At 49.8% G+C, this 17111-nt stretch overlaps 1 protein-coding gene across 1 annotated transcript in view; it reads left to right on the plus strand.

The window, feature by feature from the left end:
• Positions 1-17111, plus strand: part of MAN1C1 (mannosidase alpha class 1C member 1) — a 57662-nt gene that overhangs the window by 26514 nt on the left and 14037 nt on the right. The window contains exons 3-4 of the mRNA XM_057401203.1: positions 13654-13769; positions 15896-15976. Coding sequence (XP_057257186.1) covers positions 13654-13769; positions 15896-15976 — 197 coding nt within the window. The remainder of the gene's footprint in view (positions 1-13653; positions 13770-15895; positions 15977-17111) is intronic.

A 17111-nucleotide genomic window follows, 5' to 3' on the forward strand; every position in this document is an offset into this window, starting at 1 on the left:
AATACAAACATGCGGTTAAGAACACCTGAGTTATGCCTCTTTCTTGCCCTGTTCTTGGGGGTCTCATTGCTTCACAGAGCTGGAGGATGGGCAAGCACACACAGTGTGAGTGCTGAAACGGAGTGTGCTCCAGCATCACAGCATTCCTGGTGATGGTCATCGCAGCAGCCTTGGTTTGTCTGCCTCTCGTCTCCATTTCCAAACTCAAATCTCTGCTGTGTCCCACGAGCAAGAGCAGGTAATTCAGGAACAAAGAAACTGAGGATCGAGAGAGCTTTCACTGAGGCCTTCTTCAGGCATCTGGAAGTGGAAGTTGCCTTCAGGCATTAAAATTAACACCTTTTGACTAGGCTAGAACATTCCTTCTCTCTTGGCAGGCTGCATCCTGGTTGCTGTGGGAACCGGCATTTTTAATTTCCTGACTTCTGTGTACATCCAAAATTGTAACTGTGATGTGCTCTGTCACTAAGGTAGCTCTGGGGCTTTGCAGGGAATAGAGCCATCAGAAAGCATTTGACATAGCACTTCCTGCCCTCGGAATCACTTCGGTGCGTCTCAAGGGGCATCTTCGTGAGGCTTTTTTGGGGACCTGCAATTCGTATCAGCTTGATGAGTAATCACAGAATAAAATAGGAACAGTGAGAGGTTGTTTAATCCTTCCCTTCTTCAGCTATCCCTAAGCTACCCCATGTTGGAAAGTCATCACAGGCATTCTGCTTCAGTGCTCTCCAGTGTTAAAGCTTGCACTGGTGTCTGACCTCGCTCTCCTGGGGCAAGTTAAGCTGTGACTGCTTGGCCTCTCCTGTGTTGTGCAGAAGGATTTGCCATCCTGTGCTTTGCAGCATCTCTCTGCCTCTTTGCAAAACGATGCCAAATTCCCTTCAGTCTTCCCCCCTCAAGGCTGAGCAACCCCAGACCTTTCCAGCTTTAACTACAGGGCACGTTCTGTGGCCTTCTCCTCAGGGCCATTGCTCCCCAGTGATGTCTCCAAATGAGCCAAATGTTTCTTGGTGGAGTCTGTGCCCTGGCTGAGGCTCTGCTGGTGCAGAGTGGAGCCCATGAGCCCTTCCATGTCCCTGTATCCATCCTGGGGTGGGGTTTGCTCCAGTTTCCACCATTACTGCATTGTTGGTTGGAGCTGCAGTTGTGATCTCCTGATGCCTCAATACTGTTTGCTGCAGCAAACCATGTATTCTTTATGCTTCATGGTTCGTTGTTCTTCCCTCAGGGCGAAACACATTGTGTGTCCTTATTGGATTGCATCCTGGTTATTTCAGGCTATTTTCCCAATTTGCTGAGATTATTTTGATACCTAATCCTGTCAAGCAACATGCTGGAGAGCATTTGGAGACTTTCAGCCAGGGTCTTGTTGACGGGACTTCAGCAGTGTGGGAGAGAAAAGGAAGAAGATGGACAGATGGTTTCAAGTGGTGGAGTTACCATGGCTTGATGTGTTCATGCTCATCAGCTGAGACATGGTAATGGGCCACTGGCCCTCTGCATTCACAAGTAACATGTATTTAGGTTCTGTCATCGTTGATTATTAGGAATCTTAGCTCATGTGCACAAACTTGAGTGCTTAGCAGGATAGGGGTTGACAGGAGGTGTCCAGGCCCAGAACCTCCCATTCTGTTGCATACTAAACACATAATTAATCCCATTGACTTTCTTTTGAGGTTCCTCTATGTTTGAATTCTGCCCTCACATCTGGGCTCACGTTAAGGACCAGGTCATTTCTGAGAATGTTCTGTGAGAGGTGATGTTTGCTTGTCTGGACTATAGATAAACCCACATCAGGAATGAGAAGTTTTAGAACCCAGAGTAGAACGCACTGTCTGTTCTGCAAAGCCCTTCCAGCACTATCTTATCTGCTGATGGAAGTCTGCTGCCTGGCGTTACAAGCTGCATCTCCCTCCTGGGCTGTCATAACACACCTGCCACAGCCGCTTTTTAGGAAGAGAGTTGGGAAGATAGAAGGGCACCTTCTTCCTGCTTATTATAACAAAGTGTCTCTCCTTGGAATAGCAGTCTCTGCTCATTAACTGCTCCCTGGGTCTCCTGGAGCCCATGGATAGTAATTGCAGGTAGGATGTGCGTGTTTGTTTTAACAGGCCTGTTGGGACTCCTCGCGTTAAACGATGCAAGTCCTTCAGGAGCTATGTGAAGTAACAATAAATAGTATGTAATCAGATTACCTTTACCAGTTAAAATTAATTGCAGGCATCCAGAAGAGGAGAGACCAGCAGTGGTTTGCCCCACTAGTACTGCTGCTCCTGTTTTAACCTTCTTGAACTGTTCCTCCCAGGATCGCTCCTCGCTTGCCGAATTACCTGTATTTGCCAGAAGCAATTTCCTCCGCTTCACTGGCATCTGAGCCCCGTTGCCCAAAAAAGTGCTCCCTTCCCAAAGGAGCATTTGAATGATTATTGCTTTCAGTTTTCTGCTGCGCTCTCTGGAGCCGGCAGAGTCTGCCTGCGGTAGAATCTGCGTGTCATGGGTTGGGTACGTGTGGAGAGTGGATTTGCAGTTATCTCTCCTGTATCGGGGATTGTGCTCCCGAGGCTCAGTCGAACTGCTTCCCCCTCTGTGACACTTTCAAGTAGGAGCAGTTTGATTTGAGCTCCAGGAGGTCTGGAGTCACGCAGTGATGGGACAGTGCCTGGTGTTAGAGGATTGCTAAATGATGAAAGATGGTTGGAGAAACTGGGGAGAAGAGGATTAAACTGGGGAGCTGCTGCCAAGCATTAAACGCTTAAGACTCAGTCGGCAATATGTGCTTATTGTCTGTCTTCTCTCCCCTTCTACTGAAGGAAACAGATATCTGAAGGGCTGTTACTGTGACAAACAATTCATTTTTATGCTGAACACCTTTCTGTTTCTTTCCCCAGTGTGCAATAAGAGTATTGCTAACCTGTTCCCACCAGCCTGATCTCCACAGACACATTCTGCTTTACCACGTTCCTAAATGAGCATGAGCTTTCTCTTTCTGTCTCTCCCCCATCACTTGTTCAGGGGAGAGCTGCCAGTGCTCGTTCAGTTTGAATGATAGACTTAATTCTTTGGGGGAAATGGATATTTGAAAACCATGAGTGGTTCGTAATCCAAAAAAGCTGTTTCTTTCCCAGCTGGAACACATTCTGTATTAAATTTGATCATAGCAACCTAAAAGCCAACACTTCAAGATGCTTCTCTGTGATGCCAGATTCACCTAGAGACTGTGCAGCACATCTGCTGACACCCATTGCTTGGTGCAGCTGGAACCCTGAGTCATTATCACTCCCTGTGAAGTCGCTCCTGCTGACAAGGAAGAACAGATTGAGCTGTCTTGTGGGCCAGACGTTTGGGCCATCTCCCTAATGCCTTCAAAATCCCTTGCCTTTAGGTGGGAGGTGCATCATCCTTGCTTGGCAGATGGCTCTTTCAAGGTGGTGTTACCTTTTAGTCTCTGCACAGCCTGATGTACCACAGGCTCTGCTTCTTCCCAACCACATGCTCCGGTATTAGCAGCTCTCCTTCTTCTAAGCAACTTTTCAGGGAATGATCAGCACTTTGATCTTTCCTTAGTTGGAGCAAGTGTGATAGTATCCACCTTGTAGGGTATAGGAGTAGGTTTTGAGTGGATTTAGGTATAGAATCACAGAATAGTTTGGGTTGGAAAGGACCTTAAGAGCATCCAGTTCCAACCCCTGCCATGGGCAGGGACATCTCACACTAAACCAGGTCAGCCAAGGCTCTGTCCAACCTGGCCTTGAACACTCCCAGGGGTGGAGCATTCACAACTTCCCTGGGCAACCCATTCCAGTGCCTCAGCACCCTTACAGTAAAGAACTTCTTCCTTAGATCCAGTCTAAACTTCCCCTGTTTCAATTTGAATCTGTTACCCCTCGTCCTGTCACTACAGTCCCTAATGAAGAGTCCCTCCCCAGCATCCTTGTAGGCCCCCTTCAGACACTGGAAGCTGCTCTGAGGTCTCCACACAGCCTTGTCTTCTCCAGGCTGAACAGCCCCAACTTTCTCAGCCTGTGAAGCTCATAGAGTGTCAATAACTTCAGCATTATGTTGAGTGATGCCCTGCAGTAGGTCCACAAAGTATTTCTTCCCGAACTGCAGGAAAATCGGCATCTTAGCATCAGATGATTGATAGCTGAAGAGATCAGAGCCAGCTGGTAGCCTGCAAGGCAGGGTCATGGGCCTGTCCGCCACCAGAGCTAAACCTGTAAGGAATCACGATATGGCAGGGATCAGAGGTGGCATGACAGCGTCAAGGAAGCAGGGCTGGTGTGCTGGGGTCTGCGGAGCCTCAGCACGATCCACCCCGTGTCTGTTGCCCCTGCTGCAGGGCAGGACAAGCAGCAGGGAGAGGCAGGCTCTGAAGGCAAGCAGCCTGGTGAGCTGCAGCCATGGCAATGTCCGTGTGTTGCCTTTGCCTGGAGGCTCCCTATGGTGGGTTCTGCTCTTCTGCACCCTCACCCCCTGCTCTGCCCATCAGGGGTGAGGGTAGCTGGGGGATAACCTTTCAGCTAATATCTGCAGAGAAGGGTGAGGGAGATTAATGTGAAGGAGATGGAAAACAACCTTGGGTATGAAGTGTTCCGTGCCGAAGTCCCTGAAGGACAGGTACAGGGGTTTCTTTGGAAAGCAAATTAAAATGAGGTTGCTCAAAAGCTAATGGATTATATATTTTTTGTAGTCTGCAGCAGAATGTGGTGATAAAAAAAAACATAGATCTTTTCTACTTGGGCTACTTTGTGTCCCCTTTATCTCTCCACTGCTGCCTTGTTACTCAGACGCAATTTGTTGAGTTTGCCTTACGTAAAGGGAATGCAGTTACTCTGTGTTGTAACTATCAGGTTCAGGGACAAAAACCTCAGGAACTGAGAGGCAGTGGCAAGGCTGTAACTCAGCTCTGGTGGAACTGGCTTTGCTGGCATTGTCTGCAGTACATAGGTGCTGTTCACAGGCAGCTGAAGGACTGGGTTATAATGAGGCACTTGTGAAGGTGTAGTTCTTTCTTCCTGAACAGGCCCATAACCTGTTTCCTAGTTCCTTTTGGGGTTTCTGGTTAACTTGTGTCAGCTGAATAAATAGCACCAGCCATGTCCTAGAGGTCACTGACAGCCGGCTTGATTCTACTTGGAATGTGAGCAGGTTGGTTTTCTGCTGGAGAGTATCTTCTGGAACCGGAGCATCCCTCCAGGTGCTGATGCCTCATGGGAGGTTCCTGTGCTTGAGGGCAGCTCCGGCAGGACAAGTTAAAACTCAGCTGGTGGGCTTGGTTTTGTGTGGCCATTCCAGGGGGGATATGAGCAGGTCCTGCAGGGTGCTTATGAGCAGAGGCAAAAACATGAGCTGAGACAATGGTGGGTAAACTCAAGTGATGAAGGCAGATGATGAGAGAGCAGCGGACTGGGGGACAGGCCAGCACATGAGGGGCTGCTTCCTTAGTGTCAGAGGAGCAGCATGTGCCTCGCTGCCTGTTGACTCCTGTTTCTTGTCTTGCTGCGCTGGGACTGGGTAGAACAGACTAAAGCTTTGGTCAGCGGAGGCAGCACTTCTCCTCAACGTGGATTTGTAAATCTCTTCATTTCTGTAACCACCACCTTACCTTTATCTAGACGCTTTCCTCTTGGAGGCAAATGCATCCTGGTATTTTGCTGACAAAAGAAACTAAGGCCCAGAGCAAGCAGGGAACTCTGGCCTAAACCTGCATCCTAAGGAGCTCAGGATCCCCACACTTGTGCTGCCTGAGGCAGAGCACTCTGCAGAGAGCACGGGCAGATCTCTGCTGCAAAGCACTTTGTCCAAGAAGCTGTGCAGTGGTTTTCACAGTTTCCCAGGGCCAAGGTGAGGAACTGGACAGTGCCACCCCCAGAGTGTCTGGTGACGTGATCCCAGCCAGCTCCCAGGCTTCTTGCACAAAGCTCTGGATAAATGTCAGCCTCATCCTGGGCTCCGAGCACTGTCAAGGAGAAAAAGGGACCAAAGGAACAGAAAAGCAGCGCTCAGAGGTGGTCGCTTTCCATTCTCCTGTTTTACCAAGGCGCTGATTCTGATCAAAGCCAGTCCCAGCGTTTGAAGCCGTCGCTGCCAGCATCACCAGAAGAAGGGATCGCAGTGTTTTCGGTTCTTGTTCTTCCCTGCGTCGCCCGCACCCCAAGAGGTGAAGATAAATAACAGTAACGACTGGAGTCTTTTGTGCTTCGGCAGTTACCGAGTGCTTCGTGTTTCGTAGGAACTGCATCCTCATTTTTATTCCAAACAAGATTTCAGCTCTAATTTCTGTTTTGACAAATCCGACCTGACATCAGAGCAGTGGGAGTCAAGACCTTTCATTTTTGATCTAGGTTTACATTGCGCTGATCTAAATTCCTCCCCCTTTCGCTCCTGCCTTTCAATTGTAAACTTGGTTATTAAAGTTTGCAGAAAAAGCTATTGGAAACTCTCTGCTCTGTAGCATATAAACAGGCCCGCTCTATGCAAGATTAAGTATGATAGCTTCCTAATGACTTGTGCTGTTCGTTTGAAGCATTGGCACAGTGTGTTACTGTACAGACTTTTTAAATGGCTTTGTTGAAAATGAAGGATTTGGTTTCTGTTCACTGAGAAACTTCATAAAGGCTCATTTGCCAAATGGCAGGGCCAGGCCCCCTGGGGCTTAGTCTCCGTGACATCGGAGATGACATTGCTTAACCTCCTTGCTCTAGTGCTTTGGCGCTGCCTGCTGAATAGTTGTGTTGGTGAGGTTAGGTTGGGCTTCCATCCATCTCTGTGGCAGAGAACTCCCAGCAGCAGGTAAAGCAACAGCAGGGCTATGGGAATCTCTAAATGCAGGTGGTATGGCACGAAGTAGGATTTTATTTGAGCTAAATCCTCCCATCAGGGAGATGTGTTGAAAAGCTGGTGAAGATGCTTCCATCTCCAGCTGCTTGGGAATCATAGAATGGTTTGGGTTGGAAAGGACCTGAAGATCATCTGGTTCCAACTCCTTGCCATGGGCAGGGACACCTCACACTAAACCAGGTCACCCAAGGCTCTGTCCAACCTGGCCTTGAACACTGCCAGGGATGGAGCATTCACAGCTTCCCCGGGCAACCCATTCCAGTGCCTCAGCACCCTCACAGTGAAGAACTTCTTCCTTAGATCCAATCTAAACTTCCCATTTCAGTTGGAACCCATCACCCCTTGTCCTATCGCTCCAGTCCCTGATGAAGAGTCCCTCCCCAGCATCCCTGTAGCCCCCTTCAGACACATTCCTCACTGCTCTGAGGAATCCTGGCACCGTGTCCAGTGTTGCACAGGCAGTGCCTGTAGGCACACGCTCAATCCATCGTTATTCCTTGCAGCTAGCCTGCAGAGCTGGTGGGGTTGGAGGCAGGGAGCCAGCCTCATTGCAGGAGGTGTATGTGCCGGTTTAGCCTTGCAGCAGGGCGGCCACACTTGAGGTCCTGCAAGCCACCGTGTTTGGTGGCTGCCCAGGATCACAGTGGCTGTGGGAGCTGGGCAAAGTGGCTGGTAAAAGGCACTTCTCCTTCCTGATGGAGAGAGCTATTAAAGACCCCACTCTCAGCTACCCATTGCTGAAGCATCGCTTCTGCAGCCTTTTTAAAGACTCTCAAGGGGCAGACTTGCAGCTGGGAGCCCTTCAAGTCTCATTTCTGGCCCCTGATACTCCCAGTTGGCTATTTTGGGAAGGAGGGAGCGATGGAAGGCGACTTTCTCTGTCCCTCCCATCACAGCTGCTCCACTTGGGCTGGAAATTCCAACGTTTGCTAAGCTATGGAGGCTGAATAGGTCCTGGGGTTGGGCCCCTTGTTTAGCCTTTGGGAGAAGCAGTTGCAGATCTGTGTGCTACGTCTGGGAGCAAAAGGACTTAACAGGTAGATCCTCAGCCTGTAGGTACCATAAAGGGCAGAAGGAAGAGCAAGGTCTTGGTCAACTGTATGAGCTGGTGCAGGGAGCATGGCACAGGGGTGTTCTGTGAGATGCTGGAGTGGAATGCAAGCTGCTGGACTGGCTGCCCCTTCTCTTTGGGCCTGTTCTGCATCCTACTTAATACAAACCCTCTTGAGGTAGGTCCGAGGTAACTGCTTTGTTATCAGTGAGTCACTCTGTTGCCTGACTATTGTCTCTTCTCTGGTCAGTGAGTCACTGACACCTCATTAGAGCAGCCTACAGACCCCAGGCCCTCTTCCCACTGGAAGGAGCTTGGTGGGGCTGTGTTTGGACTGTATCAGCTGAGGGTGGCATGAGGCTGCAAGGTGGATGGGTTTCCTCTGTTACAGGTAACAGTTAGCAGCTTGAACTGGTAAGAGCAGGAGCAAAGCAGGGGAAGACAAACCCTTTTCTGAGCACAGCAAAAACCACAATTTATCTCCTGGTGCCAAGGGAACGCATTGAAAATATCCTGGGTGCTCTCACAAATGCTCTGTGGTCTCTTTGGTTTTCATTTTTCTTTCTTCTTAGCCTGGTTCTGTTCCTCTTTCCTGATTTTCGTGCTTCCCTTCAGTCCCTGCTCACTCCTCAGTCCCGTAATAAAGCGTACCCAGGACTGTGCAGCTCAGCTTGCTCTTGTTTGCCCGCAGGGTGCAGAGGAGGCAGAGGTCCTTGCAAGCTGAAGGTCTTGACCTTGGCTGCAAGGAGCCCCTATGAAAAGTTTCTCTGACATAAACTGTCTCCTGTTGTGTGCAGCTCCCACAGAGACTGAAGGAGAAAGAGCTGGACCCAGGCTAATGTCACAGTCTCCTGATTAAAGGCAGTTCTTTGGTGTGAAGACTTTGTCTTTTGCTCTGCAGATCATCTTCCTAAAGAATGTGATCCTGTCCTTTGGGCCCTTTCTAATGGAGGGGCTCAGCTGTGCTGTGGGAGCAGTGCCTGGATCAATGTTCTGGCCTGATACAACATGTGGGCACCCCTTGCTATGGAAGCAAGCCTGGGTTGTAAATGTGAGCAGATGCAGAGTGTTCACATCAGCTGAATGGGGCTCAGGAAAGCTTCAGCAAGTCGCATGTAAACTCATATTGCTCGCCTGAGGATCAAGCATGCGGTTTCTGTTGCATACCTGATGCTGGTGGGTTTGATTTTCCTGTTTCTGCCTAAATTGTCGGGTTTGCTTTGCAGATAATGGGTAGCTAAAAGGAAGTTCACAAATGCAGCAGCAGTTGTGCTCCTTCCACAGTTGTACTTAGTCCCTGCTTGGTGCTTCGCAAGTGCTTTTCAAGTCAATTAGCCCTTACACGTTTGGCAGGAGGTAGGGCAGGTATGCTCCACCTTTGATCAGCCCTCATGACCTCCCTTTAAACTATATGCTGAGAAGAAAGCTGTTCCCTTTTCTGCTCCAGGCACAGGCCTGTGGGATGCTGGAGGAGAGCAGGGCTGTGATTGACGTGCAGAGGGGCCCCATGTGCTACGCGGAGGTTCTCCACTCACCTCACGTGGAGGCTTTCACCCTTCACAGTCCTCGCTCAGGTTGTGAGCTGCACCTCAAACCTGGCACTTCGTGACCAGTCTTCATCCGTGCTCTTTACAGATAGCACTACCGTTAATTGCCATGAAGGCCACCCTGAGACTGAGTTGCTTGAATGGTCTTGCTCCTCCAGACAAGCATTACAGCCCATTCCCACTGAGGCTGTGGGGAAGGGGGTGTGTTCAGTGCCACCTCCTCCCCGTGGAGCGCCCCATTCAGCACCTTTCACAAGCAGCAGTTAATGGGATGTTTGTTGGTGGTTTCTGTGGCAGCGTTCACAAGCGAGCGGGTGGATGCTCATTGCTCTGGGTGGGTGGAAGTCGGAACAGAGCAGCCTTGTTGCCAACATGGATGTCTCCATTCTTCTCATGCACAAAAGAGCAAATACACGTGGGGCTTGGACGGGGTGGTACAGGACCTCCTTCAGCTCAAGAAAAGATGAACCTTTGTATTGCTACCATGAGCTGCTGCTTCTGGTGTTCTGCTGCTCCCTCAGGGCTGGAACTGCAGGCCCTGCTGCTTGCTGCCACGAAGTCCTCCAGTTAGAGATGCCCCTGGACAAGCCCCTGTGTTGTGCCTGAGGTCCCAGTTCTTCCCACCACTCCCAGTGCAAGGTTCCTCCTTCCATTCAGGATGGCCGTGGGCTCTCACTGGGCAGTGTAGGAGCTGGTGTGGATTCCAGAGCTCTGTCCTTCCCTTTTGGCCATCGGTGAAGTGACCTTGCCTCTCCTGATCGAGGTGTATCTCCACCCCAAGAAGCCAGTTTTGCAAGCAGGATCATAGCACACAGGGCCTTAGATTTGTGGGGGCAGGTAGAATCTCAAGCATGGAATCCTGCTTAAATCATTGCTACCATTTCTGGGTACTTCCAGAAGGGTTTCTTTTGAGAATTTCATGGTTTCTACATCAAAACTCCCTCAGAGGGAGTACAATGAGGCTGAAACCAGTAATTTAGAGTGGGGAGTGTCAGCAAGAGTCAAAAGTGACAGAGTGGGTTTTGACTCCGTTTCCTTCTGAAGCTGCTTCCCCTTTGATTATATCCCTCACATTACAACGTGCAGATCTGGAAAGGTGACTGGTTTTTAACGTCTCTCAAAATAAGCAGCATGTTAAGCAAATATCACCACCCTTGTAAGCGGTGCCTGTGTATTGTAATAAACATGCTACAGTATGTATAGCACCATCTTTTGACAGCTGAGTGTAATCAGAGCCGTTGGACATTGTATCGTGAGCTCTGTCCTGATGTGATGGAGCAAAGTCTGAGCAGGAAGGAAGATGCTCCTATAGTGAAGAATGAACGTGCCAGTGTGCACAGGGGAGTCAGGATCCTTCCTCTGCATCCTCTGTCCTGGCAAGTACCAGGGTGCTGATGCCCGGTTTGCTCTCTGCATGGTTGTGGAGGTTCTTCCCTGTCATTCCCGTGATGGCTGAAGCTGCCATGGTGGCTCTCGCTCTTGCGATGGCCGCAGTTAGGTGCAGGAAGAAGGCAGCCGTGCAGTTTGCAGTTGCTTCAAAGCTGGTGCAGAAGAAAGGAAGCATCAACAAGACCCTTGTACCGAGCACGCAGCCTGCGGTTCTTCACATAGCCGCAGTTCAGGGGAGTGTTTAAACAAATGTTTGACAACCCAGCAGGGAAGCAGGCTTTGCCTTCCGTGGTGTCAAGCACAGGGGAGGGAAGCTAAGCAACTCCGAGCTACGCTTTAGTGAGCATGTTCCTAATCCCCAGTGCACTTCGTGTATTTATCGCACTTACTTGCTAAAAACATACAAGGCTTCCTCAGGTCGAGCAATATTCTTCACTTCAATTGATCATCCCAGAAACTTGTCTGTCTCTTTGCTCAGTTTGAGCAAATCCAACTTTTCTCCTTGTCTCTCTGTAGATTATGAAAGGCTTCGTGGATTAGATCATGAAATGCAATCGAGCCTGGTGGTGTTGCGCGCAGAGTATCACAGTGATGGGCTGTGCTCAGGTGGCATTGCCTTTCCTTCTCCTTTGAAACTGTTCTGCCTGCGTTGCTGTGAGCTGCTGTCTCTCCCTGCTAATAGGAATGTGCATAAAGCTCACATAATCGTTAATATTGAAGAATCATTAAGGCTGATAAAAGCAGCTCTGGCTGCGATTATGTTGTTCTTCATGGTCACTGCTTGTGGAAAACATGATAGACAAACATCAGCTCAGCTGCCTTTTAGAACCCACCAGTTGATCTAGTGGCTGTTTGACTCCATCTATTGCACACTCGGAGATAGCTCCAGTTAGATGCTCATTTTGCAAGCCTGCAGGAATAAATGGATTTCTAGAGGCTGTCTCTGCTGCCCTCATCCTTTTTCCACAGCCCCTGTTTCTGATGCAGACAGCGTCCGAAAGGCAGCAATCTGTAGCTGAGCACTGAAGTCTAGGTTGGCTTTTTATTAAGGCAATGATGTGCTGACTGGCGGAAAAGTGTCAAAACTGCAGTCTTGTAACATCAACAAAATAAGGCAGGTTGCCTTCCTCATGGGGACGAGTGCTGAAAGCAAAACGGAGCCCTGCAGGAAACCAGTGGATCTGAGCGCTTCTGCTGTGGGAAAAGCATCCACAGTTGCTTTTTTCCCTTAATAAGGAAAGGCCAAAGTCCGAAGGTTCATGACTTGACTTGCCTTTGCCTTCCTCTCCCCTCTGCAGTAGTTCTCAACAGTGCATCCGGCCGGGTTTTCCCTCTCAAGCAGAACTGGAATTGAAGTAACACGGCAGGTGTTACAGGAAGGAGCATGCAGTGAAAGGCTGGGAAGGCTGGGGGGATTTGGGGTAGTGTTCTAAAGCCTGTAGGTGAGCAAAAGGAACTGGCCTGCAGCAAATACAGACATGTCTCAGGAAACCCCCTGGGCACGAGCGGGGTGTGTGAGGCTTTGTGCTTACAGTGGGAAGGGAGATGATGGGGACAGAGCCTGTTCAAGAAACGAAACCTGAACCTCATCCAAGTGATTTCCAAGAGACTCAGCTCTGGCTGTCAGGGGGTGGTAGGAGCGGGGCTGCAAAGGAGCTGTGTGTGTGGGCCCGCACGTGCAGCCTGTCACAGCAACACAGAGGCAGCTTCACGCTGTGGCCCTGGTGCGTTACATGTGCGGAGGGATGAGTGATGAGGGTTCCAAACTGGGATCCTCCACGTGAGCATTAGTGTTTGCAGAGTTACCCAGGAAAGCAATGGCCTTTGTAATGAAAGCACAGAGGGGTTTGAGGCACAGTGTGCTTCCCTACCCTTGGCTTTCTCGTGCTAGGAATAATTCTAGGGAATGCTAACAGAGATAAAACTAGCACTGAGATGTTCCAGACCCAGGGTTGTCAGCATGTCTCATTTAACCTCAACTGCTACAAGACTGACTGCCTCCACAGCCACTGGAGTTTTCTTGGCATGCCGTGCCATGCCACTTCATTCTGTCTCGCTGGAAGTTGTCCTGCAGCCCGTCTGTGTAAGACAATGCTTGGCATGCAGTTGTTTTGCATCAATGGGCCAAGTTCTCGATTGGCATTTGCTTCATCTGCATGTGTCCCATTGCCATCTGCTGGAGGCTGGTGCGTGTGCTCCTAGGGACTGTTGTGCCAGGCAGAGGAAGGGAGCTGCCCCTGAGGCCACCCACTCCCTGCTAAAGATGCGTTGAGGTTAGTTCCTGGTCTGTGCTGCTGGTGATGTGATAGTGCTGTTCTCTGATGTCCTGGTAACCCTAGGTCATGGGATGTGCCTCTGATAACAAACACCGCGTCAAGGACAGAATGACCAAAGTCCTGTCTTGGATGCTCTTGCACAATAAAAGCACCAATTCTCTCACCTATGCTTGTAACTGGGTTAGAAAGAGGCTGAATTTTGGGTTACAGCTGAACAAAGAGTAGGGGTGGGATTGCCGAACCGCTTTGGTGTAGACAAGACTGGGAAGCAAGGCCAAGGCGTGCAGCATGCCCGGTGGCTTCAAGTGTGGACCCTGAGCTCTTCCTCGGGGGTATTGTTTCAGAAATGGAAACTGGGCCTCTCCAAAGCAGCCTGTTTTGGATAGCAGAGCTCACTGGTCCTGTTAGCCACAGCCAGTCTGGACCCCATCCAGACATCCCCACTACTGGGACTGGAAGCTGCTGCCTGTCCCAGCTCCTGCGGATTGATGTAGAGCTAAAGAAGACTGCATGGATGGGGCTTCATCACGCTGTTCTGTTTGCAATGCAGGAGGCCTTCGAGGAGCTACAGTGGTAGATGCCTTAGATACTCTGTACATCATGGAACTCGAGGAGGAATTCCAAGAAGCAAAGAAGTGGGTGGAGAAGAGCTTTGACTTGAACGTGGTGAGTCAGTTCCTGGGAATGCCTGTCCATGTCACCAAAATTCCCTGCATTTGGTCACTTCTGGTCACAGCTTTCTCAGAACCATTTGGGGAGGGGAGCTGTGGAGTCTGGGGGGGGAGAAACCACTGTCATGATTCTTCTGCCTATCCAGGGCTTCCAGCCAGGGGCCATCAGCTCAGGCTCCCAGTGTCTACCTGGAAATGAGATTCGGTGTTTAATGTTTCTTGTGTTTTGGTCTGGGTTACAAAGGCAGCTGTAGTCACTAGATGTGCCAAGGAAGTTTATTCATCAAAGAACAAGTTCTGTTTCATCTCAGTTAAATGTCTGCTTGTGGTAAGACAAGTTTTCCTTTTGCATTCTGTAGATTAAGATGGAAAACGCTGATCTCATTGACCGGGTGCTTTGTTGGTATGTCAGTGCTGTGAGCACAGCAACGTGCAGTGTCTCCACAAGTGTCCACGCTCCACAAGTGTCTGCACTTGGAGCACTGTCTGCAGATCATGTCTTCAGCATAAGATGGACATGGAGCTGTTGGAGCAAGTGCCTGGATTTGGAAGGAAGGGCATCGCTCTCTGGGCCCCTGTCCAAGCCACTTCCCAGAGCTAGTGTTAGAGCTGCTGGGCCTCTGGGTGCAGCACAGTGCTGTCAGATGAAGGATGCTGTCCTTTATCTCACTTTGTGGATGGGGCCCCTTGCATAGCTCTGACTGTTGTCTCCCAGCCAGCTCTCCTAGTTCTCATGGAAGAGCTGATGGGACCTTGTCAGGGGCATATGGAGAATGTTAAAACCCGAGCAGGGTTTAAACTTTGAGGTTTTTAATGCTGGCCCTGTTGTCTGTTGTGCAAAATGGTTCTCCCCATTGAAACAATGCATGCAGCTGCCTCATAGAAAAGCATCATTTGGGAGGGCACGACTGACATTCATGTATTCATAAAAGGAAGACCACATCTGATAAATCTGGTGAATACTCTCAGTACGTTACTGAATCAATAAACAAGGGACAAAATCAACCGGGAGATAATTTATCTGGATTTCATAAAAGCTTTTAATCTTGGCCTGCAGAATAGATTGATCTGCAAAGACAAGAGTGAATGCTCTGGATTGATCGGGGGAGTCAGGCAGCGCAGCAGAGGGGGAGAGGAGGGAAATTCATTACAGGTTGGCTCTGTACAAGGAGCACTGACAGTCCAGAAACGGGGCTCCAGCGCCCACTGCCTCTGGTTGAACCTGGGTACCGTGATGGCTCGTGCAGTTTCAATCATCATCTGAAGGAAGCACCTGCTCTGCTCTGTAACCTGCAGGTGTTTGGAAAGGGCAGGCTAGTGCAGAGGTGTGGGTGCCTCTTTGTTGCTGTGTTGGTGGAAGAGCTTTCTGAGTTTTGGCTCTATCCACGTGAGGGTAGGAATCTTTTCTCATGCAGATTCAACAGCCAGAAACACCTTGTTTTTGACAGTACGTTTTGCATGCAGTCATTTTGACGTTGGCTGCTCATCAGCTGAGTAGGTAGAGCAAAACGTGTTCCAGGTGAGCGTGTTCTGGAGTGATTCAGGGAAGCGTAGCCACGTGCATCTGCTGCCTGTGGTGGTGGCACATGGACACCACGCAGGTTGTCTCTGTCAGCGGGCCTGCCACAGGCTCCCTGCAGGCTGCGGTCCTCTCTGAGCCTGCAGATGGGCGAGTTCTTGAGTGACAGCAAATACCTGCCAAAAGCAGGCAGCGCACCAGGTCTGTCTGGTGCAGTGCCCTCTTCACAGGGAAATGCAGGAAGTCGTTTTTCCTTGTGGCTGCACAATTTTCTCTTAAATGAAGCATTTCAACAGGCAGATTTTTGCCCTGAACTGACAGCTTTCTGCAAGGCATGACCCAAGTCAGGGTTGGATGGATGGACAATGCACCTGGACATACTGTCAGCTGGGGATGAATAGGCAGTTTGGGTATTTCTCCTCCCTTCAAGCTCCTTGTGTCACTGTAGAGCAGATAAAGTGCTGTGAGATCTTAGACAAAAAGCTGCGTTTCACTGTGGGTGAGGACTGGGAGACTTTAAGTGTCTGCCTGCAGTCTGTTCCCCTTAGCTGCCATTTGTGTGTGCAGACTTTGCAGTCACGTCTGTCATTATGTATTTTCAGAACGGAGAAGCATCCTTGTTCGAGGTGAACATCCGCTATGTTGGAGGACTGTTGGCCACATACTACTTAACTGGAGAAGAGGTTGGTTTCTGCAGCTCTGCATGTCTCACACAGTCACCACTAATGAACTGAGAGGGTTCTCCAGCAGCTCTTCTCTGAGCATCAGAAGATCCCTCCATGAGAACAGGCCAAACCTGTCGTTTTTCTCAATATCAATATGCCACTAATGTTCTTTTAATTAAGTCTCACATAATTACCTTGCACACACTGTGCATGGCTCATTGGTAAATCTGTTCTCCTGTGGGCAATTCCAGCAAGACCCGTTTTCAGCTGGATACAGTGTTCCCTGGTGAAGTGCCATTTGCAGTCATCATTCTCTTTGCCCGTGTCTCTTTGTATTTTAAACATAGGCAGGATTTCATCAAGCATCATTCCAGATTCCGCCTCAGACTAAGGAGGGCGACTGCTTAGTGGCAACTGCCCCAAACTCCTAAGTCAAAGTGCCCTGGGCTGCAGGGAAGGGACCTGCATCCTGCCAACAGAGTGCTGCAGCAATGCACCATGTTCCCTTGCCGAGCAGCTGTGGGTGCCACAGACCCATCATAGGGAAGCCACCCTGCAGTGGATGCTCCCGTTCTGGCTAGAGCCATTTCCCTTCTTTCTCTCCAGCTTGCAGAGGCCAGGGCTTAATGCCATAATCTGTTTTATAATGTGCCTGGCCTGCAATTCCACAACTGGCTGTAGAGAGATGAAGAGATTATTCCTTTGCTCTGGAAGTCTTAGGCAAGCAGAAACTCTGATTCAAGGGGGAGTTTTGTGAGTGAAGGAGCTGGAAGACTGGTTCTTAAATGAGAGCTTATCTCCCATACCAAGCAATGACCATGGCTGGGTGTTGTCCACCTTAATCGGATGGGATGGCTCACCACTGATCCGTGGAATCACAGGAGCAGCACAATTACTTCCATTGCATTTTAAATGAGTTCCAGGAATGGCTTCTTTCCGTGATATCCCTCCAGGGAAAACTCTCACAGACTCCAGTGCCCCAACTCAGGCCTCGTCTTGATCACAACTTCAACAGGCTTCAGATTAACAGAGCAAAAAGAAACAGCATTAAAGCACAGAACTCCAGCAGTGACCTCTTGAGATGCAGTCAGCAGTGATGCTCAGCAGCCAGGGCAGTGCCTGGCCTATTCCCACTCAGGGTCACCACACTGAA

Source organism: Pezoporus wallicus, unplaced genomic scaffold (assembly GCF_028554395.1).
Source record: "Pezoporus wallicus isolate ANWC-B61680 ecotype Strahan unplaced genomic scaffold, APGP_CSIRO_Pwel_v1 contig_14033, whole genome shotgun sequence".
Classification (NCBI taxonomy): Eukaryota; Metazoa; Chordata; class Aves; order Psittaciformes; family Psittacidae; genus Pezoporus; species Pezoporus wallicus.